This window comes from Xenopus laevis, chromosome 4L (genome assembly GCF_017654675.1).
Source record: "Xenopus laevis strain J_2021 chromosome 4L, Xenopus_laevis_v10.1, whole genome shotgun sequence".
Classification (NCBI taxonomy): Eukaryota; Metazoa; Chordata; class Amphibia; order Anura; family Pipidae; genus Xenopus; species Xenopus laevis.
This window is the reverse complement of record NC_054377.1, coordinates 42,361,324-42,387,350: the sequence shown is the minus strand read 5'-3', so window position 1 is coordinate 42,387,350 and position 26,027 is coordinate 42,361,324. Positions and strand designations below refer to the sequence as shown.

The 26,027-nt window shown below is 34.7% G+C and overlaps 1 protein-coding gene across 1 annotated transcript in view; it reads right to left on the bottom strand.

The window, feature by feature from the left end:
• The window catches only part of tox3.L (TOX high mobility group box family member 3 L homeolog), an 80,513-nt gene that overhangs the window by 969 nt on the left and 53,517 nt on the right, over window positions 1-26,027 (bottom strand). Inside the window, exons 3-7 of the mRNA XM_018257839.2 lie at window positions 17,114-17,365; window positions 8,848-9,117; window positions 7,483-7,710; window positions 3,972-4,052; window positions 1-830 (exon numbers count right to left, since the gene is read on the bottom strand). The exon at window positions 1-830 is cut by the window's left edge and continues 969 nt beyond it. Of these exons, the coding sequence (XP_018113328.1) occupies window positions 81-830; window positions 3,972-4,052; window positions 7,483-7,710; window positions 8,848-9,117; window positions 17,114-17,365 (1,581 nt within the window). The 3' untranslated portion in view covers window positions 1-80. The remainder of the gene's footprint in view (window positions 831-3,971; window positions 4,053-7,482; window positions 7,711-8,847; window positions 9,118-17,113; window positions 17,366-26,027) is intronic.

The window sequence follows — 26,027 nt, the reverse complement described above, 5'->3', positions numbered from 1 at the left end:
GCATAACCTACATAAATAATTTACAATGTATGCACCTTCCCATAAAGAGAGGAAGAAACTATGTGAAACTAACTGAAGTATTAGAAAATACTGACTTGGGATAACAATTGAGTCTGTGCCTGTGATTGTGTCAGTTGTTGATGGTGTTGAGATGCTGGAGATGGGCTGTTAATATGTGGAATCGGAGATGCTATCTGGGCAGGTACACCAGATTGGGAGCCAGCAGGTGACTGCTGCTGTGGAGACAGCTGAGACTGGTGTTGAATATGTTGCATCTGCTGCTGCTGCTGCAAATGTTGTAAGTGTATATGTTGTAGCTGCTGTTGCATTTGCTGCTGGAGTTGCTGCTGTTGTTGTTGCTGGAGCTGCTGCTGCATATGATGCTGAAACTGTTGCTGCTGCATTTGCTGTTGGATCTGCTGATGCATCTGGTGCTGGTGAATCTGTTGCTGCTGCATTTGATGCAACTGCTGCTGCTGCAACTGCTGAATCTGATGCTGCTGACTCTGCAATGATGGGCTCACTTGAGAAGAAGGAGGGGTGGCAACCATTGGAGCACCCATGGAACTCATCAAAGGCGTTCCAATGTTAGAGGGCATGTTTGGTGCAATGGTGACTGAAGTGACCATCTGATTTGATGGTAGCCTCATGGTTAAAGGTTTAGGTGCAATTGCCCTAGGAATTGGTTGCTGAAGATTCTGAGAGGCCACAGACACAGAAGCATGCTGAGAAAGTGATGTGTTTAGAAGAAGAGTGGATGACAGGTTAGTCGATGCTAGTGTTTGCTGAACAGACCGGATTGTTTGAGCTTCAGCAGATTCTGCTGCAGCCTAAAATAAAAATAAATATGAACAAAAATAAATATAAGAACATATATATAATTAATTCCATAAACTACCATTAAACTTTACTTTACACTTTAAGAGTATTCATTATGAATTTATACCTTTAGGATTACCCTTACACTTTAAATTGAAATGGAGTTGCCATCTGTTGATCAAACATTGTTTTTAGTCATTCGTTTTTTTGTAACAAGCTGACTAGCCCATCACTTTAGAGCAGCAAAATGGTATTCTCAAAATTAAATATACTTCTAATGTATACCACTCAACAACAGCAGCAATATGTGATATTTCTTTGCCTACTACTTAAATCTTTTAACAAAGCTGAGATGCCAGATGAATCAAAGGAGTTCACAAATTTAGCAAGACAGCATAAAGTGTTTGAACCCTATCATGTCTGTAGAAGGTATTATTAAAAGTATTTTCCACTTAATTAGATAATCATGACCCTGTTATATCTCCATTGGTTGCTATAATCCAATGAGATACTACCATTTGTTGCTCATCTATTGGTTGGAAGGAAGAACTCCAGTGTTGCATACTGTATTCCATTGCCTCAATGTTTACTGATGTTTTGAATTCAAATATGGTGGGGCTTTGGTCACTGTTTGTTCTCCTCCTTGAAAACAATATATAAAAACACAGTCTGAAAAATGATAGCCTGACTGCTATTGAAATACATGAAACAAATGGCATACAACTCAGGTCACACATGTATGTATGTATGTAGTTCCCGGGTGTATTCCTACAACACCAGCCCATTTCTGTTAGATAATAGATTGGTGCCATGGCAAAGGTTTTGTTAGCTCTGGGGCCTATTATTATAGAGAACCTGGAAGGCTCCTTAATGTTGTTCTTTGCAAACTAATTCTGAGATTTCTAGGGGCTATTTAAGGATTGTCGGAATGTTAGACTTTTTTTTTTTTAAATAGTGCAAAACAATGTAATCATATACTAAAATATAATTTTATACATAAAAACTCTTCACTTCTTGCACTTATGCCAGGAAAATATTTTTTTAATCAGATTCTTACTCCCAGTTAAAACCCTAGTTACAAAAAATGTACCCTTATCTATACTTTTAAATTATTCTGTAGATATGTGTTGAAACATTTTTTTGAAAACAACAGTGAGCATAATTGTCTCAGCAGAATTTAAATGTATTTGCACATTTCTAAACAATTTCCAATCCGTTTAAATATACTATATAAATAATGTACTGCTTTTAGCAGAAGGGATTGAATGTATGCATATACACAGTTGAAGCCATGTTTTATATTCCATTTTTCCTGAATTTACACCTTGATGTCAAGGTCCCTCAGTGCCCAACTTTTTACTGGACCTCTGAATAATATAATATTAAGTTTTTATCTGCAAATAATGCAGGAACCAAAGTCTCTCCTATATTAGCAAAGCTGATTTTGTTAATAAAACTGTTTATCTAAATTACATCTGGTAATCAGATTACAGTAGAAAACTAAACAATCATTCATTATGGTTAAAGAACATCACTGTTGTTAATTGCTTCTGCTGTAGTTAAATTAATATGTAGAAAATGGTTCCCATATAATGAATGAACATTAATTGGACATCTCAAGCAAACATGTTATTGCAGATTTCAGCAATTTAAGTAGAGCATAGGGCATGGCTTTATAATGACAAGATTTAAAAGGGGAATTAAAATGGTGTTCTTGTTCTTACAAGTGTCTGTTTACTTCATCTAGTTTAAAGAGAACATATACCCTACTATTTTATGAGCTCCATTCCAGTAGGCTTGTATAAGAAAAGGTATATAGGCACTATCTGAACTTCCAGAAATAAATATACATTTTTTGTTATGCAAACATGCCAATCCACAGATTGAAAGGAAACTATTGACAGGCTCTCAATTCAAAAGCACCAATTCCCCATCCCCCTTAAGCCTCACAACCCCTCCCCATACTAGGTTTCATTGTCAAGTAATGGAATATGGGATTTGAAGTCCCTTTGCTTTCTATTGTGGGTGCTGCACATATTCTCTGCGCAACAGAAAGACTTCAAGTTCCAGATTCCATCACTTCACAGTGGAACAAGAAAAGGGTTTGGTTATATTAAAGTGTATGTTTAAGGCAGTGATCCCCAACCAGTAGCTCGTGAGCAACATGTTGCTCTCCAACCCCTTGGATGGTGCTCTCTGTGTCCTCAAAGCAGGTGCTAATTTTTGAATGCCAGGCTTGGAAGCAAGTTTTGGTTACATAAAAACTAAGTGTAGTGCCATGTAGAGCCTCTTGTAGGCTGCCAGTTCACATAGGGGCCAAGTAGCCAATCACAGCCCTTATTTGGCACCCCAAGGGACTTTTTAATGCTTGTGCTGCTCCCCAAATCTTTACATTTGAATGTGGCTCACGGGTAAAAAAAAGGTTGGGGACCTCTGGTTTAAGGGATGTTGGGAAATTGCTTGTGCAAGTATCATGGTTTTCTTTCAATATATGGAATTAGGTAAGTATGTAGAAAAAAATACATTTATATATATTTCTGAGAGTTTAGATATTGTTTATGTACCTTACCTATATAAGTCCAACTGAATGAACTCGAGGGGAGGAATATTTTCTCTTTTTTACTTCAATAAATTTTTATTGTTTATCACGACATTTGTGTACAGTCAATTATTGCTATCAAAAAGCACAAATCAGCATGCCAACATGTACATATAATAAGCAATGAGACATACATCATCTGTAAATGTACATTTGTTGTGTGAACCAAAGTTCGTACTTCCATAAATGAACGAATATTTTCTCTTTACTGACAAAACTGAAGTCATCAACAAGCTTGCTATTTAAAATGAGTCATTCTATCTATGATGTCACAAACCCAAACCCACAATAATTCCCCTTTCACTGCAAATTACATTATCTTAATGCCAATTGAAGCAAATCAACGGTGTTTTGTAACTACCTATTGAATCTTATAGAGTCAGCATAATCATAATTTTATTATTGCTTAAGAAAGTGTGCAAATATGTGGTCTTAGAGTGCCTCTAAAACACATTCAATTAATGTTATAAATGTGTTCAGAAAATATTTTCTATTAAGACAACTAACTACCCACTAATCTATTTGATAAAATCATCCTCTGACCCAAGCTTACCTTTGATACAAGACTTGCTCGATAGGCTGCAAGAGCTTTTAAATATTCCTTCTTGGCTGCTTCTGTTTTCCTTTTATACACCTATAAAAAAAAATAAAAAACAATTTAAAGACTTCTCTTGAGGCCATTTTAACAAGCCATACATATAGCAATACAAAATATCTTTAAACTAAGTGAAAGAAACCTGATCACATCAAAAGTGCGCTGAAAGTGGCAATACACCCTCATGGTTAACACAACACCAATAAATATCCGTTTTAAAAATCTACAGTTGTGTATAATTTTTGAATGTCAAATGTATAATAATTAAAAAATCTGCCCCAATAACTAATTATATGTCTTCATACTGAGAACAAATACCAAGGGGAGGGGTTTTTATGTAAAAATCCTACTTCTACTCCATTTTGCAGTTTTTAATGGAAGACCTTTTTTTTAAACAAAAATTAGATTTTTTTTTTTACTGTTATAAAAGTTTTTTTTTTAAGTTACAGAGATAATTTTTAAAACTGGTGTAAATTATCATTTTCAATTTTTGCTTCATTTTCACTGTAAAGTTTCACTTATATACACCATCACTTGTTTGTATTCTGCCAAAATCTACCCCTTCTTTTATCTTACTGCCAGGTCCTAGCACAAATGATTTGCATCTGAAAGTGAATGTTGTTTGGGCAGGTGACCCAGTTACCCTATAAGGGATGAAAGGTGACCGGGCCCACAGACACACTCCTTACATGTGCAGCATTACTGACTACCTACTTAAGGCACCTGGTTCTGGATGTATTAACAAATACATAAGCAGCTCAATGTGCAGAACACACTTTGCACTGTGCATTTTCTACTGCACTTCAGATACTAAGGGGCCTATTTATGATTGCTCAAGCTTTTTAACTAGAACCATCATCCAGGAAACCTGCCACAAGTATCCCCAAACTGACTTAACAAAGGAAAAACTTCAGCTTCTAAAACCCTATCAGATTGTAAATGAGCCCTATATTAAATTTTATCTAAATTACTGGTATTTCCACAAAATTAAATATTTAGAGAGAAAGTTTATTACTGGCTAGGGATGCACTGAATCAAGGATTCAGTTCAGGATTCGGCCAGGTTCTATTTTTCATATGCAAATTAGGGGCAGGGAGGGAAATAGCGTAATTTTTTGTCACAAAACAAGGAAGTAACACATTTTTCCCCTTCCCACTCCTAATTTGCATATGCAAATGAGGATTCGAGTTCAGTATTTTCTTTTGCAAAGGATTCGGGGGTTCGGCCGAATCCAAAATGGTGGATTCGGTACATCCCTATTACTGCCATTTAGGAAAATAGTAAATATGTTCTTTCAAACAGGGTAAAAAAGCACCTCTTCATGGAACATGCTCACAACTACAGCATTTAAATCAAATAGTCACCATCAGAGGTATACCTAGGAGTAGCTAAAGGCACACTTAGTATTAAAACATCAGCGTTTTAATTGAACTGCTCTGTCCTTGAGTGCCCTTGATTGCTGCTTGTATATTGGCTATCAATTTGGAAAATGAAATCCTACTCCGAAGTGCACATGGTAGTTTTTTAAGGCCTTGATTGCAAAAGAGATTTCTTATCTATAGAAGTAAACCTTTAACAAGCATTTGAGCTTTTTAGCTTTTTAGCACAGTGAGTGATGGGCAATTTACTTACAATATGAAATGTATCTATAGCAGAGTTAGGAACTACAAATCTTTGTGTATCTCAGGCAAAGATATTTTTTACAACACACAAGTATTATAAATATGCACAGTAGGTCATAGCATACTACGTAAATGAGTAAGAGCCAGTGATATTACATTTTACATCTTTGAAAATAAAACACTGCTCTTTTAAAGGCATCACTTATTCATGTTCAGTTTAAAAATATACATATACTGATCCTCCCTAGATAAAGCAGGTCAAGAAGTACTGTGGTCTGGCATTAGCTTAATGGGATCACAAACCAACCAATTATAGGCTTTTAAAATAACAGAAATTACACAATTGCATTTTTTCTTTATAAAACAAGGTTGTTTAAATTTTTGTGAGATATTTACAATAAAGGGCTGATTTCTTAAAAACTTGTTTGTTAAAAAATTATTAAAACTGGGAAATCCAGACGTGTCCCCAGAAGTTCAATCTGTTAAGGAGTTTATTAAACTCTCCTATAAGGACTTTTCCAGAGTTTTACAAATTTTTGCAAATTTATACATTTGTAAAATAAGATATATTTGTATATTATATGCAGAATCTGTTTTCTTCAAGCAATCAAATGGCATTCTGCCATATGGCAATGACTGTTCGGATCATTCTTTTCTCAACGTGATGAATTGATGAAGGGCAGAAAAGACATTTTTAAAAATCTAATTTTTTTTATCAAGCGGTAATGATATTGCTTGATCATAAATTTGGCCCCTTAGTTTTGCAAAAAGATTAAAAAAAGTGTTTGTTCCCTTATACAAATATGAACAGAATTAATTCAAAAAATGTTGCTTATTATTGCAAACTACCTTCAGTTTACAACTATCATTCACCCATTATTGCTTATTAAATGTAAACAAGCACTATAATTCAGTGCCTTGGGGAGTACATTTTATTTTAAGTTTATTCTGAAAATGAACAAAGAAGCATAGTACTGCTCTCCTGCAGAAAAGCTAATCTTTATATATTTTACTGAAAACAGAACAAAAGTAAGAACACATAGGAGTATAGATTCCCTTTAAGCAACTTAGAAATGGATCTGTATTTCTTTCTTCTTGCTTTAAATTCAATACTGTCTGACATTAGGCCTGAATGAACTAAAGCAAATTATTTTACAAGGATCTTTTCTTGTGTTGCAAAGGGCAAAAATGCAATGTCTTTAACTGAAACAAAATAAAGAACAATGACCTTGTGAACGCATCCCGGAGAAAATAAAGCTCACCTTATATTTGCTTCATAACACTGAAGCAACATAGCTGCTCATATTTTTATTATAGAACAGCCTTGTCTGCTTGCATAAGTGCCAAACTAGAGCAGCTCTTTGAAAATTCACCCATTTTCCTGAATGACTGTGATTATGTTTTGCCTGACTTCCTGTGAGCCCAAGCCTGGCTCTTAGTATTTTTGTACCATTCAACAAAGACCCAGTTGTTGAGCACAGCTACAAATAGGCTTGATTAATCACCATCATTAAATCATAACAAGGGAAGTCTGGTGGAGAGCAGATGTCTTACACAATGCCTTCATGTTACATTAACAGACTCCAAATAATAATTACAAAAAAAAAAGTTTATAACCTCAATGGCACTTACGTTACACAAAATGTTGTGGTTTGAGATTAGCCTGTGTATAATATATTTGAAAGTATTAAATGTAGACTATAAATATAACATTACACATAAGCAAATAATTACCTAGACATGACATTTGCTCATATGCTTATTTACATATATCTGTCACTAATTACATAAAATCTCTTGAGATCTACTTCTATTTTTCTATTACAAAATGTATTTTTTTACACTACCTGTTTCTGCTCTTCTCCTAAGCCATCCCACATGGATGCCACTATTTTTGAAACTTCCCCAAAGGTGGCATTGGGATTTTGGCCTTTAATTGCAGCTTGAGTGTCCCGAAAAAAGAGAGCATATGCAGAAACTGGCTTCTGGGGTTCATTAGGATCTTTCTTTTTCTTCTTCTTAGGTGTTTTGGGTTTCTTGCCAGAATCTGGGGCAGCTCTTTTTTCCCCAATGGTCTAAAAATGTAAAATAAAAATCAATGTATCTGATGAAATTTTTAAATCGCGGTCCATAAATCAATGATTACATCTCAGATTGCTACTAATGAGACCAATAACACAAGTTGGTTACTTAACACAGAACAATAGTTCACTCCATGTTTACATCTAAATAACAAACAATTAGTGATTTTGATTTATCGATTATTATTTCATTGCCATGGAAAACAACACCAAACACTTTATACTTTAAATTATATACAGAGTAAATAGCATAAAGAATGGAGAGAGTATCATGCAATCATTTTATTCCTGTTGTTTAGTTGGTATTTCCTTTTTGTTATTTTATTATTAATCCTACATGCAATAAAATGGAACTGCAAATATACAGTTTAGGTAACACCATGGAAAGAATGAGTCATTCCACCTATAATATCTAAATCAAATATTAACTTGAGCAGATGTAGAACAGAAGGTAAATATAATAATTAGAGTCACTGAAACATGAGTCAGAAGACACAATTTTGCTATTAATACAGTATAACCATTGTTGTTCTATAGCTCATTTTCAAGAAACAGAAGAAACATACAACACTATGGTAAATAGCCCATGAAACTCATTGCATAACATATAAAATATTGAATATCATTAAGCCAGTATTCTTTTTTTTAAGGTAATGGATATTTATGCAGCATATGCAAACTTCAAAATCAGATTCAGATACATATGTATATATAAATACATGCACTAGTGTGTGTACACATATCCATTCAGACAAATGGTACCTCACCCTAAGGAGAGTACCTTTTAAATATAATACACCAAATTTACTCTTTGATGTTTTGTTCTTCTAGGTTTCTTTCAGTTTCTTGGTTTTATTTTATACTGCATTTTATTTTCATGTTCATGGAGTCAGTTAAAATGGAAGTAAAGTTATTTATAAAACAATCATGCTTTCTTGAAATGATCTATCTTCCCTAGATCCATCCATTGAGTAAACAGAGTAATCAGATCAAAACAAATTCAGATTTTGCTAAATTAAATGAGAGGATGGAGAAACACCACTTAATGATGTGCCACATCTGCCTTACCATTTTATACACGATACATTAATGGTATACAATAATAATGTTTCAAAAACATTCAGAACTCACTCTGTTAGTCTCATCAACATCTTCATCATTAAGAGAGCTTGAAGGAGATGGAGTAGCAGACTTGCTTGCAGGAGGAGAAGGAGAAGTGTGTGGAATGGCAGTGCTACCAATATTGAGCCCCAGCTGGGCACTGAGTTGAGACTGGTTTATTGTGGTCAGTTGACTAGGAGTCATTATTCCTGCTCTTGCTACATCCGTCATATGGACCAGCGACCTCATAATCATTGAGTGGTCTTGTCTATACTGGGACATCTGAGCCTGACGTTGGTCCTATGTGGAGAAATATAAAATAGACTGTGATAAGAGAGAAATCCCCTTAAAATTATCATTTCTAGAGAACAGGCATACTGTATATAAACTACTCCAGTATATTTAGCTGTTTATTTCATAGTAGAAGATAAATGATTTCAAATAATTTACATAATCCATCCTAAATAGTTTTCCCTGCTAACAAGCAGATCAGAAAAAATAACTGTAGTGAATTCAATAGATACAATAATATGCAATGCCAGAGTTAAGAAAAACACTACACAAGTATGAAACTTTAAATCCAGACAAACCACTTTTATACAAAGCTTTGCAGAGTTTTTTTAATACACAAACATCTTTTGTGTTCATTAATTTAAGTATCTACTCTTTCTTGTATAGATAGTAAGCACTGATGCTGTAATTCTTTTGAGGTGTATAATTGTGGCACATGTAATTTCCACAACAACCATCAATATCATCTTGAAATTACAGAAGCCTTTGGCTTTGCTGAAAACAATCCAGTCCTTCTGCTGAAATGGAGAAAAACACATGCACAGACAAAAGATCTTGTCTCACATACAGTATAATAATTTATTATGGACTTCAAAATATGTAGCTGTATTTTGGCTGTTAACCATAGCAATAAACATCTTTGCAATAAACATCTTCATAAAAATAATAAGTGCTTATTTTAATAGAATGTTCCACACATTAAACACATTAATGACCCATGAAATAACTGTTTTATCTGCAACACATTAAGCAACATTGCCCCAACACTGTATTAATTGAAAATGAATTCATGTTCTCATATATCATGCCATAAAAGCAAAACCTAAAAAATACAAGTGCACAAGGAAATATAGAGCATTGCAAAGAGTTGTATTTTTCTAAATAAACAATGGTTCTTCATTTTACAGTCTAGTAACAGAAAAGATTTTACAAACAACATAATAAAAGACACAAAGATTGCCCAGGTGCAGTAACCCATAGCAACAAATGCTTTTTATTAAGATAATTAGACAATCTTTAAACCTTTTATTACATACCCCAATGGTATTTTAACCATGTCTCAATGCCAAAAATGTTAACTGAGCCAGTTAGGTTTAATATGCTTATTTAATATAAAACTTCAAACACTATTGAAACGGGTACACAAGCAGCATGTATGGACATAAACTGTTCATTTAGACACAATGGAGTTGGACCAGGTGAGGGGGTTGGCTTTGCCATGTGTGATGTTTTCAATATATTATATTTAGATTTATTTTAAACAAGGTGTATCTATCTGATACAATTGGGTTATTGTAATAAATAGTCTGGTAACCTATAGCAATCAGTACGGAACATTTACTTGTTAGTTGTAGAAGTAAAAAAAAATTATGAGCACCTGCCTCAGGCGGCAGTGAACGGCCAGTTATAAGGGGTGGCAAAAAGCCACCTCCTGTAACTTTAATAGCCGAATTTCCGGTTTTTAAACCGGAAATTTGGCTCTGTTAGTGCAGAAAGCGCAATACGCTCTGTTAGTGCAGAAAGCGAAATACGCGCTCATTGCACTAGTGATGCCGCCCCTTTTGACCCGCTCCAACGCTAAACTTTTAAGCGCGGAGCGGGGGCAGCATCGGGGTTGCGGCCACAGGCGGCAGCAGCCCACGGATCGCCGCTGATTGGTTGCTATGGGTTTTTAGATGTGAGCAAAATCAAGACTTTTTTTTCCATTACCATAGTAATCAGGCGGCAGTGAACGGCCAGTTAAAAGGGGCGGCAAAAAGCCACCTTCTGTAACTTTAATAGCCGAATTTCCGGTTTTTAAACCGGAAATTTGGCTCTGTTAGTGCAGAAAGCGCAATACACGCTCATCGGGGTTGCGGCCTCAGGCGGCAGCAGCCCACGGATCGCCGCTGATTGGTTGCTATGGGTTTTTAGATGTGAGCAAAATCAAGGCTTTTTTTTAAATTACCATAGTACAAAGTAAGCAATTTAATAAATAATTATAGTACAAAGTATTGTGATTGAATACATAGTTAATGTGTGAGAAAACTGTGAGAAAATGTAGTAAAGTGGTCAGTGTTGTTGGCCTTTTTTCTTACATTTAGAGGGGTCCGAAGAAAAGGGGATTTTCAAATTTCATCAACGCTAACCTTCTCTTAGCTACTAACAGACTAAGCAGGAGAGAATGTTAACAAGTTCAATTTCCATTCAATCACTGCTGCTGTTCTGAGAAGTGTTTCATCGCAGGAAAGAAATAAAAATAATCTATATGGTAATTATAAGGACAAATTCCCAAGTAACTTTCAGCTACATGAAAGGTCAGTTCTATTCAAGATATTTTATCAGTGCCTTGCACATACTTTCTGTCCTGTCATTTTAAATCTGAGCAGTATTTTATTTTCGCATTTACAGCTACCTGCAGAATTAAGTACTTAAGCCAAATAAGAAAAAAAAATGTTGAATTCTGGCATAGGCTATAATAGCGCAGAGATAAATCGTTCAGCTGTTCACTTGCAAGCCTCTAGGGCTGCAGATTTTTCTTTCTCCTGGTGCACTGTGGGTATTCAAAACTTGTTCAACATGATTTCATTTCATTTCAGGCACTGCCTGAAAAAACTAAATTACAGAATCAATCATACAGAAGGTCAGAGTGAGACTTCATTACAAGTATTGCATGCTTGCATGAATATCTTTCATTTATGACTGACCCAATATGTCACAATAGCTGTCTTGTAAAAATAATCCACTTTCTGAAATTGATGTAGCACTGATGTCAATACTGCTCAGCAAGCTGGACAGATTATAGGGAGGTGTTAAAAAAGAAAGGGGGCTCTGGAGACAAGTATGTTGCTACACAACAGCTATCTTTAAGACATCTAAAATCATCATTAAAAAGAAAAAAAAAAAAAACAAACAATGATAAACGATGGAGGTTATAACGGCAGTTTCCGTGACTGAATTTCATTTATGCCTGGCTATTGACAGAGCGAATATAATATATTGTAATTGAAAAGGAAAAAATATAGCATAGCAAGCAGGAAAATCAATATGGGAAAGTTGATTCCTGGCTTGATTTTTTTTTCTTTTTTAAGCTGTTCCTTTTTCTTCTAAGACCTTATTTATCAGGCATAGATTTATTTCCTCATCAAAAGCATAAATCACATCTTGAAATAGTTTCTATTTCCATTACAGGAAATAAATGTAATATAATTTAAATGTATCTTTATAACCTTTATTAAAGTAGTAATTGGGTATTTCTTCCTTTAGTACAGTGCGGGTGAACTAGTGGCTGTAATTAAACTGTATGGACACATTTTCAAACATACATGATACAACCACAGAGATTCAGAGATATGCATGACATATATTAATATGCAAATCCTATTTTTAATTTAAAAATCCATATAGACACTGGGTGAAAGGCCCTGTCCAAAGATTATACCGCTGCACGTTTGACATATATGTTAGTATTTTTACTGATTGTATGACTGTCATTTTTCATAACCAGTTCTTGATGACCCTCAGCTATAGTGATGGGCGAATTTGCGCCGGAAAATTCACGAATTTCGCAAAACTGCGAATTTTTTCTGGCGAATTTTCGCGAATTTATTCGCTGGCGGCGAATCGCGCAAATTCGCCCATCACTACTCAGCTACAGTGGGGTGTTGGTACTACTAGCGGAACTGCTGCTTCAGTACAAGTAGGACACTTAGGGGTAGTTTCACGTGAGATATTTATCGCTCTCTTTTTTACATTAACTTTTTTCACCTTTTTTTTAATTTGTTTTCAGGAAATAAAAGGCTTGTCACCTAAAACCAGGAGAAATTTTAAAAAAAACACAATAAAGAAAAAAGGTATTTGTTAAAAAGTGATCAAATTAAAAAAAAAAACCTACATTGTTTAACCTAAATGCAACCTTAAAAAGGGGTTGTTCGCCTTGGAGGTAAAGTTTAGTATGATGCAGGAAGTGATATTCTGAGACAATTTAAGTTATTAAGCTTTTTATTCAGCAGCTCTCCAGTTTGCAATTTCAGCAATCCGGTACCTAGGTATCAAATTAGCATAGAAACTATGCACTGATTTTAGTAAGAGACTGGAGTATGTATATGGGAGGCCTGAATAGAAAGAGGAGTAATAAAAAGTAGCAATAACAATACATTTGTAGCCTTACAGAGCATTTGTTTTTAGATGGGGTCAGTGACTCCCATTTCAAAGCAGGAAAGAGTCAGTAGAAGAAGGCAAATAATTATAAAACTATATTAAAAAAAATAATGAAGGCCAATTAAAAAAATGCTTATAATTAGCAATTATAAAAGCTAAATTAAAGGTGAACCACCCCTTTAATGAAAGATAAATCCCCAGTGAACAGTGAAATAACTTCTATTAATATTTGTTTTGTAAACTATGAATATAGATTTCTACGTTCCACATCTACAACAAGCATCTTTGTTTTAATACTTGCAGTTTTGATTGCCGCATACAAACACACATAACAAATGATTATGAGTTGCCATATGTACTATATGCAATTAGAGTTTGCCACATTGGAAACATATACACTGTATAACGCACATTTCTTATTTACTTTGTATTCTCATTGTGTGCATGAAGAAATGAAATAAAAATCCCTGTTCATTTTCAATAGTCTTCCTTTGGGAAATATGTGATAGTAGTGCAAAAAATATTATTTAGCTGGACAGAATGTACCCTAAGGGAACTCTGACATAACCTATTTTTAACGGTACTTCTGGCTATTGCACAGTAAAGTGTATTGGGGAACATCTCAAGATATCCATGAAGAACATGTACACACATGATTAACGTATCCCCTATTGTATCCTGCATTTATTTGTTTTTAATGTGGACATTTCTGCAAAAAGAATTTAAACAGACATTTTGTCCAAAAAACAGATGATATTTTAAATTCCTTTTTATCATTTTAATATTAAAATTAATGTTAGTTGCACCAAAAAAAGACCAGTTAGTCTTCTTTTTTCTAAAATATTAACCATTTGCCTTTTAACTACTGCCTTTCCATGCAGTCTCAATGTTACATGTTCATATGTACCTATCTTGAATTATATAGGGAAACATATGTATGTTTACAACAGTTGCTCATCCAGATCATTTGCCAAAGTTCTTTAACGTGACTGCCAGTAGAATTCTTTACATTTCTCTATGAACTCATATACAAAATTCAAAACATTCAGCATTATTCAGGCATAATCAGAAGAAGTAGAAATATATTGAAAACAGTAATACTACCATTTTTTTCTCAAATCAGTCTACAACAGATTGGTTATAATAACAAGAATAAGCAGTCTCTCTGCATTTGTGATCTAATCCCCTTATTTATATCACATTAGAAACCTGAATAAAAAAAATGTACTGAAGTGTGTATTTTGATTTACCCTTAAAATTAAGTCTAGATTCATGTTATTCTGCTACTAATTAGTATACACTTGGGAATTAGATACTGCTATTAAAGTCTCTTATCAAGCTTTTTCATCTAAATTTTTTAGATGGACGGATTTACCAATAACTAATCTAATGATTCATTGCTATCTAATTGATAAATATTTGCTCTTCTGGTAAAAGCACATAGACATCTTATTAAGAGCTGTCAAAATATTGATTCTGGAGATTTTAATGAACTGTGTAACAAACAGAAAGGCCAAGCAATCTAGATAATAAATTGGCAAATTAACGCAGGCAGGTGTAAATTAATTCACGGCTGCCTTTTGTTCTTGCTACACTGCCTATTCTTATGTTGGAGAAAGGTGAAGTGCTGGAATCATTAGTTACGAACATTAGCTTATACACAATAACAAGATTCTGTACTGCATATTGATGGCTCCCTGTTCTGCTAGGTGAAGCAAAACGATGTTTTTCAAAAGGCTTTTTAAAAAACCAATAAGTCTGAACATACTCTATTTTACAGCTAAACCACAACTCTTGGCCTCATCCAACAATCAGCTGCCGTTTAAGAATTTTGAGAGTTTACCAGCAGCAGTAGATAATGGCTTTTAGTTTTGTATAACCTTGAACCTCTGAGAAAATAATACAAACCTTTTCGCCCATGAAATATTAATAAACCAAAATCCTGTCCTATTAATAACCAAACAGGCCTTCATCTATTAAAATATATTTTTTATCCTAAAGAAATCAGTAAAATTCTCTGGACAAGCAATGATTTTCTTAAAGACTCATTCATTATTGCTTTATTACATCCTTCTGCATTTATTATAAATTTGAGGTGCCTTTTCTTTGTTTGGTGTAGATATTTATGCCCTTTGCAAGTGGAAGGGGAATGTGAATATCAGCAAGGGCAAATGAACTCAAGAAAGCATTGATTATTAACTTAGGAAAGCATCAATTATTACATTATAATAAACAAGATCCATGAATATCCTGTAACTTAAATCCTTATAAATAGTGCTTAGTGATGTTATCGGTTATAATTGGTGCTTAGGGATGTCACATTACTCACTGAAACCTGTGTATTATAATAAATAAAGTACTTCCTGTTGTATTCGGCCTCATGCTTTTATATGGTCATGGAACTCCTCAGTAATTTATAATATCCTTATATTTAACAAGAGGGGTTACTTAATTCACTATATAAATTAATAATCAATGCTTCCCTAAATCCATTTGTAGGGATGAGCACACTGAGTTTTAGCGCAAAAATGACAAAACAGGCAACATTTTCCCATCCCTATTCATTTGCCATTGTTGATATTCACATTCTCCTTCCACTTGGAAAGGGCATAAATACCTATAACAAACAAAGAAAAGGCATTTTGAATATAGTTGAGTTTTGATTTGCAAATCCATAAACTCTAACATAGCATTCATGTGAAGACCAAAGGTTTACAAAGTCTCACTGTCACCATTTCAACTTGTTTAGTGAGTGTAAGACAGCAGAAAACGGCACCAAACAATATGGCTGAATTCGTTTTAAGAATTGTGTTAAAATATATTGTGCATTTAGTTTTAGTGAGAGAATTTTAAATATCTACATGTGACTACATTCTTCTGGCAGCTCCTTTGTCACATTCAGACAATGACAGGCTCCAGAAAGAACCTAATAATACTCAAGCTCAAACAAAAGTGCTTACCTTAGCAGCAAAAATGAAATATCATATATATTAAATTTTCACATTGTGATCTATATTTTACTTAACTATATTCACTCAAATGGTTTGCCTTCATGCTGACAACTGATCCCCACCCTAGTGAGTTGTCTGCCTCTTTACAATCTAAATATCTCAAAATGGAGAAAATCTGATCAAACATATTATAGCCAACTAAGCAATTAATTAAGAACAACAAGGCAATAATGAAATATAATTTACTGAATTATTTGGCATTCATAATACACTGTTCACCCAATTACTTTCAAAAAGTGCTTCAATAACATTTTAACCACCTACATTTTGACAGTAAAAATACTCAACTTGCAGTTATTAACTGAGCAAAACAATGTTACAAGCTTCATAATATCTATTACAAATAAATTTAGAATTTCTAAAGAATCGCGTGTGCTTTTCTTCCTTTTAACATGACACCATTCTTTCTCTCTTTTTGTTCACCCGAGCATTTTTCCTTCTGTCTCATCTTCATTGTGTGGCAGCATGATGGCTACTATTGAACTATGTACCAATGATGCCATCAATGCACAGCACCCACATTGATTGCTGGGACTAGAGATGTGCGAATTTGGGGCGTTTCGCTGAAAAATTCACAAAACGGTGCGGGCGTCTAGTTTTTGACGCCGTCGTCCATTTCTTTTGACACCGGCTAATTTTCACTGCGGTTTCATGAATTTATTCGCCAACGACGAATCACGGGAATTTGCCGCGAATTTGAGCCTGCCGAATAAATTCGCCCATCACTAGCTGGGACAGAAAGTGAATGTCCGAGGACACAGATTTTTAATAGATTTTTATTTTAAAAATTAAATTGTAACTACATTTTAAACCTACTGAAGCTCAAACAGATCAAATTTTGATTTCACACTTACCAATGATAAACCATTATTGTGAAATGCACCTTCCTGCTCCATTAGATTTCTAGAAATAGTGATAGAAGGAAGATCTAGACTTTGAGGAGGAAATTGGGGTGTAAACTCATTTCCTTGAGCAGCCAGTGCTTCTCCCATTACTTGAAATGGCAGTAGAACATCAGTCATGGCTAATGCAGGGTCTGTTTCAGGAGGTGGTGTGATTGGAGGAATCTCAAACTCTTCATCCCCAAGACTTGGAGTATGGAATGTCTGTAATACAGAAACAAACTGATAGAATACTTCTACTAAAATAAACAAATCACCCAAGATTTATCAAAGCCTTCTATTTTTAGATATGTCAGGGTTTTCACAATAGGCAACATGAAACAATTGATCCATTGGTACAGTTAGAGGGTTATTTGTCAAAGGCCGAGATGTGTTTTCCAAGAAAAATTGTGTCCAGGTTTTTTTTTAGTCAAACATAAATTTTTCGGTTTTAATAAAACTTATACCCAGAAGCTGAAATCTGAAAATATACCATCTTAAACCTGTAGAGGTTTAAGTGGCAGTGGCAGAGGTCCCTGGAACCATTTGAAGATATTAAAAGCCTTCATAATGTTGTTTGTTTTTTTCAGTGGGTTTTTCACTGAAAACTCGATCAATTCGAGTATTTCACCCCAACTACACTGACTCGAGTTTTTTTAAATTCAAGGTTTTTTTTTTTTAATTAGAAACCATTCGAGTTCATCCAAGGTCTAAAAAAAGCTCACAAAGCTCTAAAATTCAACCTTTGATAAAAAACCCCCTTAATGTCAAGCCCTAGTAGTTACACTTTCTTATACCCTACATGTAAAATGTGGTGCCAAAACTATTTCGGGCTCTTTGTTAACAAACCACCGAAACAATGTAAAGGCAAAACTGACAACTCAAAGAATAAGATTAATGGCACAAATACTGATTTCTCCACAAACAAAAGAGCAATGGAGGAGAAGCATTGTTCTGAACCACCCCATAGTAGAAAGAATTGACAGGAATCGTATCCACCTTTCTGGGTTGCAATCTACTCCATGCATGCACTGGCAGATGGTTGCCATTATTGTAAATGCTTATTACAAAAGGGTAGGTGGAGTTCATTGTAGTTGTCTCTGCTGGGGTCTTTTCAGCCAGAAAAAATGTCACGTGTGCAATTTTTTTCTCTCAAAAAAAATTGACTTTTTGGGAGTTTTTTTTCTAAAGCACGATAGTGCTTGAGAATTAAAATGCATGGTAACAGATAAAAACATATTTAGAAGCATTTTTTTAATAAATAGAAATACATTCTATAACTATTTTGAGTGTATTGTCTTTTATTGCAAATACAATGGCTTTTTCAGTAAAAGGTTTTATTATATAATTTACACAAAAAACTGCAATATTTTTTACAATAGTGGATGGGTCACTTTAATGGTTTTTGTTGTGTACATGTAGATGATAACTCAGTTATTATATTATAATATTTAATTGCCATGATGTTTATTTTATACCTAATTAGAGCTGAATTAACAGCATTTCTAGTTTTAAAAAAATTAACACATTTTTAGTGTGAAACAACTGTAACCCTCAGTGTATTTTTACTGAGCCTGCAGGTGAACTGACAATGCTTGATATCAAGTTATCTGCCCCAAATTCTCATACTTAGCTAATCATTTTTCATATTGATGGCATCACAATTTATTGAAATTATTTGCTCATTTCTATTTCAAATTTATAATGAGACAACTATAATAACTACTGTAATACAATAATATATATACCCTGTATGCTACAATGGGATAATTGTTCCTACATTTCCAGAAAATAACACATAATCCACTCTTGCAGCAATTTGAATATAAGGTCATATATTTTCCTACTGTATTTTTATAATCAAGCTCTGGTACCATTTATTTTTCCATTCTACACTAAAGTAAATATATGTCAAGAAGAGTTTGAAAGCATTTCAAAAACAGGTCAGTCTGATTAAATCAGCCTAATTATCATACTGCTATAATGTAGAACTCTTATTAACAGTGTTTTAATGTGTACTTAATTAGTAACATCTGTCTATGTTTGTTTGAGCAGCAGATACATTAAGCCTAGTTGCATATCAGATTGCCTATTTATTGATACCTAGCTGCAATAAAAAATAGCTTACATTATGCAGTACTCATGCATCATAAATTCTTACAATTGTCTGAACACTTTGAGGTTTATACTGCCAGAACACAGCAGTTTATTTTGATTTGTTTAATCTGGAAACTGCAGAATGTCCCATTGTTTTGTTGTTTGTTCTTTAATGCATGAGTGGAACACTGGCTAAATTATAAAGAATTCTTAAGCAATTGCATCATTCTGAAGTGTGTTTTTGGTGGTTTGTTGAGTATGCATCAGTCTAGCTGTTTAAGTTTCTTTAATTGTATTCCTTATTTAAAGGGAAATATATACCACAACTTTTTTATATTCCCCTTTTTGGTTCTCCTTAAATAGTTGGTGAAGCAAGCCTAACCCTGTAGCAGTGCCGGGCCAAGTTAGCCGGGCCCCCTAGGCGGGGCGCATGCGCGGGAGAGTGCACACGCCGATTCTGAAGGAATTACTACCACAGCTAGGGGAAGGTGTCAGAAGAGGTATGGGCCTAGTGCCCCTCTACCGTTATGCCCTACTGCCAACCCGAGTTCCAGCCCTGCCATGTAATAGTAGTGGTAGTCTTTTTTGATGTATCTGAATAGAGGCAACCACTGGCTATTGTATTTACTGTTTTACCTGGCTTACCCACAGTTGACAGCTATATGGCAGGGTTGTTATTCAACTAAGGGGTACTTTTCAATGGTTACCAGTGAAGTCGCAGCACTATGGCAGCATGTACACAAAAGGAATGTCCTTACATAGGAAGCCATGCAATCATATTTTTCACTCTATGTACTGAAAAACCAAGTATGGGGAAAGATATTAAATTTAAACATCTGCACTCAAAGGATGTAAGAAATTAATTAAAATATTTAGGTTATTCTTGGAGAAATTTAAAAAATCAGCAAGGATAACCTAAAGATCTAGTGGAATGTTCAGTTAACACTAGGGAATTTGAGAATCAATGGAAAGCTTGAGACCATGAATATTTTATAGTTTTATAATATTATGTTTTTTCCTCCAATACAAGCTTTTTATATATATATATATATATATATATATATATATATATATATATATATATATATATATATATCTCTAGCTGGGTATAATTGTATAAAAAATCCTTTCCTCCCATAAACTATAAAATGACAATATTAGTCAACTGTAAATGTAATTTTAATTAAGAGTGGGTCTTTTCTTGCTAGCTAATGAAAAAAATTACATGTTGAAGCAAAGATCTCATTAGCCACGGTAAATTGTCATCCCTCAAACTGTTAATGATGATAGAAATTAATAACCCTATGAAAAGAGGTATATGTGCATAAGTGGAGACCTATTTTTTCATGAGAACCCTGTCATCTGTCATTACAAGCCACAAAAGATGAGACCTTGCACATCATGGTTGTAAAGTATGATGATTTAGGATTTTTCTCAATAAGAGAGGAAAACCATTTTATTTCAAATTAAAATTTATTAAGGAATCAATTTTACTATATTTTGTTCTATATAAAAAAAAATTGGTGTATATTTTCAGCCAAAATTATTACAATGTGTAAACACAGCAGAGGCTGGGCATTATAGGAAGCAATTGGCTAATGAACATAGCCCAATGGCTGCATTCACAATTAGTTGGCAATAATATGGTCTTATAACAGATGCAACAGTAATTTGTGACTCATTTGCTACACCATTACTGCTTAATGAAATCTAACATATCACTTAACAATATGGATAAGCATTCTTTCTTGTTATGTGCCATTTAGTTGTTTTCATTATCACTGTAATTAAACCTTGAAATATTATTTCAATAAATATTTGAGGTGCTTGAGAATGAGGTTGCATCATATAAAGAGACCATTGCCATTCAGACCTTCAGATATATGTTTATAAGAAGTGATCCTGGTCTCTGGCATTCTACTCCGAAACAAGGAAAACTAGTAAATACCAAACTAATGCTCTACACTTTAAAACAGGACGAATAATAGAAACATACAAAACTATAATCAATGCTTTAAATGCATGCAGTTATTTTTCATGTGTTTAAATAGACATGAAGCATGTAAAGCCTGCATTACAGCTGCCTGATAACAAGTTATCCTTATATCCTAACTTGTCTAAGTAATTTCATATGGGTGGATTTTTTCTTAATTTCTTGATTACATTTTCGTGGTTGCCTTAACCAAATACGTAATCATATCCCAGTGGTGGATATATATATACACACACCACTTTAAAGTGTATTAGGAGTTACAAGGAGTAGGGGGTACTATCAAGTAAATTACTACAGTACTTATTGGGATATGATTACGTATTTTGGTTATATATATATATATATATATATATATATATATATATATATATATATATATATATATATATATATATATATATATATATATATATATATATATATATATACACATATACACACACACCACTAACTGCTTTGATATATATATATTGTTATTCTGGCCCTAATGCAAGCAGCACATTTCAGATCCATTATAGATTTTTCTTTTTGATGGGCTATATATATATATATATATATATATATATATATATACACACACACATACATATATACGTACAGTCATACACACACCTCTTCTCTTCTTCATGTTTCAATCCTCTAAGAGATCGTTGTCAGGATATATATTGAAAAATGTTAGAGATTTCAAAGGACACATATACACAGCCACATATATTTATTTAAATCATCATGTGGCTTATGCTATAAGAATAAAATACCATGGCAAAAACACCTCACTTTGTACTGATGTTAAACCATGTTTGCCTACAGCCGAGACTTCCCATATCCATGTAATTTCAAACACAGCAAGTAAATTTTATTCTTATCTGAAACAATTTTAAAAGCATATATTTAAAAATATATATAGATCCAGGTCAGCACTTGTGCAAAACATAATTCACCATTATGGAGACAGGTGTGCTGTGGTAAACTGTATAATCTTCATGTGAAATGATAAATTGTATGTTGTGTAATGGGTATGAATGGTGCCATTTCAAAAAAATATATCCTAACAGAATATAGAAAGTCTTCTAGATTACAAATATATAGGAAAACAAATGTAACTTAAAGCATTCATTAACCCACTGATGTTTCTTTTTAAAATACAAAAACACACAACCACCCCACACATATACACACTACTGCAAAGCAGACTATAAGCAACAAGTATTCAACATAATCCCAAAAACAAAGTACTATTTAGATTATGTACAATGTAGCCTGAAATCAATACATAAGGCAGCCCATCAAAAAGAAAAATCTATAATGGATCTGAAATGTGCTGCTTGCATTAGAGCCAGAATAACAATATATATTAAAGCAGTTATCTTTCTTTTTTTTTTCTTTTTTTTTTGATGAAATAGAAAAAAAATGCTGAACGCCATCTGTACAAAAATGTTCAAAACATTTGTTCCTTTTGATAAAAATGCAAATGTGGAGAGGTTGTTGTATCAACATATAACAGCCTATGTCTGCCACGGTGAATTATCACAGCTGGAATTAAATTGTCTCTTAACAGCTGCTAGCAGCGGACTTTTCATCAATGCTTGATTCAAATGTAGGAAGAAATTCTACAGAATGAAACATTATGTTTTCCTTACAGATGGGGTTTTGTGTTCATTATCGCAAATAAATGCCGGGCCCCATGCCAAACATTATTTGATTATCTAAAAAAGTGTTAATGGTCATAGAAAGGATGGGACAAATGTCTGGAATGTAGATTTCACAACTGTTTTAGATCGCCATATACTGTACTTTATGTAAATGTATAAATATAGAAGATATTTCACACAGTTGATATAAACATAGATTGTAGGCAAAGATTTGATCTCACCAGATCACTCAGCTGTAGCTGGTGAGGGTGAGAATTTCCCAAAATTAAAAAAGTTAATTAACATTAGCCCATATCCAAAGTATTCATATACAGTAGCTGTGGCGGACACCAAGCACTGCAATGCATTTTCCCCACAGCAAACAGTGGAAAGTGGAAAAGTTCAGTCCATAGTGTGTGCTAGTCAGACCCTTGATTCTATGTACTATGGCAAATAAGCAGCACTCAGTCTGATTGCATAGGCCGTTTGATTTTAGGAATTTGCTTTCAAAACTGAAAGTAGCATGTTCTACTTCACCCATCTTCAGAAACCCAACTGGGCAAATTTACTAAAGGGCAAATTTTTGCCATCGACCACTTTGCGCTACTTCTCCAGGTAAAAATTAGTTTCCACTACGCTAATTCAAAATGTGAAGTTGCGTCTCAGCAGCCGAACACTGCAGAATTTTCGCTAGCGCTACTTCGGCAGTGCAAGAATGTCATAGAGAAGTTTCGCTAGGATTCATTTCTGCCTAGCGAAACTTCGTTAGTACTCTTACGCTTAGGTCAATTTGAATAGGGCAGGTACATTACAGCTGGTGCAAATGTTTGAAGTGCCCCCTTTTTATTACAAATGTCCAAGGAACCATAATAACAGAGTCGGACTGGCCCACAGGGATACCAGGAAAACTCCCGGTGGTCCCATGTGTCAGTGGGCCCACATGCTGCTAAACATTTAGCCTATTTCATGGCCATTCCCTATTTGTATGAGAACAAAGAGACTAAATAGATGGAATAATAGATTAAAGTATGTAAAGAAAAGAGACTAGGAGAAGAGAGGTTGAATGGGGAGAAAAAGAATAATAGTACAGTACTGAGACTGGACCCCTAGTCTAAGGTTTTTGGGTGGGCCTCTGGTCTAAGGTTTTTAGGTGGGCCCCTGGAGGCCCAGTCCGACACTGCATAATAAAGACAGAACAGATCCTCTAATGCCATAGACATGAACCCACCCTAAAACAAATGTGCCATGCCCCTCAAATGTGTGGGGAAAAAATGTAAACACAAAAATCTTTAATAGTTCAGACTTTTGAAGGAAATCCCGCTTTAAAAAAGTAAAAGTCGCCAGCGTTTTTTTACAACTTTAATGAATTTCCGGCATACAGAATATGATGTCACTGACAAAAGATTGAGCTTTGTTTTATCAGTTCACCTGGTCTGAGGTGGCAAAGTAAACTTTGGCAAAAGAGGTAATGTTCAGTAAAATTTGCATCTTAATGGATTTTCCGAGTAACGACCATTCGCCAGAGTGAAAAGTTGCCTGGCAATAGGATACGAGCGAATGCTAGCGATGGCTTTTCTGGCCAAATGTCACTAGTGATGGCCACTGTGCCCTTTAGTGAATCTGCCCCAATGTCTCTAACAATACCCAGATGAAGCTATGTGCACTTTCTATGGCAGTTCATTGTTACAATGAGTACTATAAAAATGAGCCTATAAAACTTTTGCAGTTGCTTAGATAGCATAATAAGCATCTTCAGATGAAAGGGGGCTGAGAAATGTGTGCGTTGCAATTCATCAATAGAACAATCAACACAGGTTTTCAACTCTGGCCTCCTAATCAGATATCAGATTGAAATTACATGAAAATGCACTAATTAAGTTAGATGAATAGCATAATGTGAGGAAACACTGGGATGTATTACTGCAAGACCCTGTGCTAGCTAGGGTATTGGACACGCGTCCATCTTTTGTGTTAAAGAAGAACAGGTGTTTGGCTTCATGGGTATCAAACAGTTTGTATAGCTCTAAGAATTTGGGGGCAGTTGAGTAGGGATGTAGCGAACCGCCGCCGATGTGTTCGCGAACGCCGTTCGCGAACACCGGCAAAATTTGCGAACTGTTCGCGAACTTCGATCATCCGAAAATCGTTCGATTCGAACGATCGAAGGATTTTAATCGTTCGATCGAACGATTTTCGTTCGAATCGAACGAAAATCGTTCGATTTTAGCGATCGAATGGTCGAATGGGCGACCGATTTTGACGCGAACGCCTATTGGCGAACGTCGCGCGACGTTCGCGAACTTGCGGCGGACGCGAACAGTCGAAGTTCGCGCGAACTAGTTCGCCGGCGAACAGTTCGCTACATCCCTACAGTTGAGCCCTGGTTACGTTATAAGGGCAATTTTAAATGTGGCCGATCAAATCATGCCAATATATAAAGGTGTCGAAAGAGTTCAGGGCTATGAATACAAGGAAAAACCGATATTATACCAGATATTATAATTGCACATCGAAAGGAGTGGTATACTTAGGGACATGCTTATGTGGCTCTCAATATATAGGAAAGACTGTGAGAAATGTGGGGACCCGCATCCTTGAACATATCTCAGCATTGGGTAGGAAAGATTACAAATCCGCAGCGGCGAAACATATCCAGGATGTACATATTCAGGAATATTCAATTTCAGATAATTGATGAGTCACATTTTGAAATAAGGGGTGGTGATTTCAACAGGAGACTTATGATGCGTGAAGCATATTGGATTCATCAGATGAAGTGCATAGAAACCTATGGGGGTATAAACTGAGAATGGGAGGTGTTGGGGGATTTTGCCTCTCATGCAAGATATTTGGGGTTTCTGTTTGTCCACGGCTTCCTTTTTGTATGATATATCTTTACTGATACTCTTTTGATACAGCCACAATGTTAATAGTTCAGAGGGATTGAATTCAGACCATATTAGGAAATTTGTATACATACTAAGTTATTGGGTGCATAATAAGTTATTGTTGGAGCATTTATTCTTAACACTCACTACAAAGGGTTAACAATGGTTTTGCATGTAGTGGGTGGGGGTTGTGCACATTTAAGGGAGGTGGAGGCTGGCTGCTGACAGCTTCTGATGAAGTGGCAGAGAGCCACGAAACGCGTCAAGCGGGCAGCCTA